The sequence below is a fragment of the Eimeria tenella genome, genomic scaffold, assembly GCF_000499545.2.
Source record: "Eimeria tenella Houghton genomic scaffold, Eth_scaff2651, whole genome shotgun sequence".
Taxonomy (NCBI): Eukaryota; Apicomplexa; class Conoidasida; order Eucoccidiorida; family Eimeriidae; genus Eimeria; species Eimeria tenella.
Genome location: NW_013542527.1, coordinates 1 through 226, shown reverse-complemented (window position 1 = coordinate 226; position 226 = coordinate 1). Strand labels below are relative to the sequence as shown.

The 226-nt window shown below is 58.4% G+C and overlaps 1 protein-coding gene across 1 annotated transcript in view; it reads right to left on the bottom strand.

The window, feature by feature from the left end:
• ETH_00038060 (uncharacterized protein) overlaps positions 1–185 on the bottom strand; it is a gene marked incomplete at both ends in the record, with an annotated part of 2451 nt that extends 2266 nt beyond the window's left edge. Inside the window, one exon of the mRNA XM_013375298.1 lies at positions 3–185. Within this exon, the coding sequence (XP_013230752.1) occupies positions 3–185 (183 nt within the window). The remainder of the gene's footprint in view (positions 1–2) is intronic.
• Between the last annotated feature and the right edge of the window lie 41 nt (positions 186–226).

Genomic DNA, 226 nt, shown 5'->3' with positions numbered 1-226 from the left:
GCTGCTGCTGCTGCTCTCTCCTGCCGCCGCTCGCGCACAATGCGCTTGTACTGCCGAATGCACTTCCACGCAGAGTAAGACAGCACCAGCAGCAGCAGCAAAACAATCAGCCAGGAAGCAAGGCACCGATTTATCACCAGCCCGAAGGAAACCCCAGCAATCTGTGCCGGCGCAAAGAACAAAACCTGCAGCAGCAGCAGCAGCAGCAGCAGCGGCAGGAGGAAAA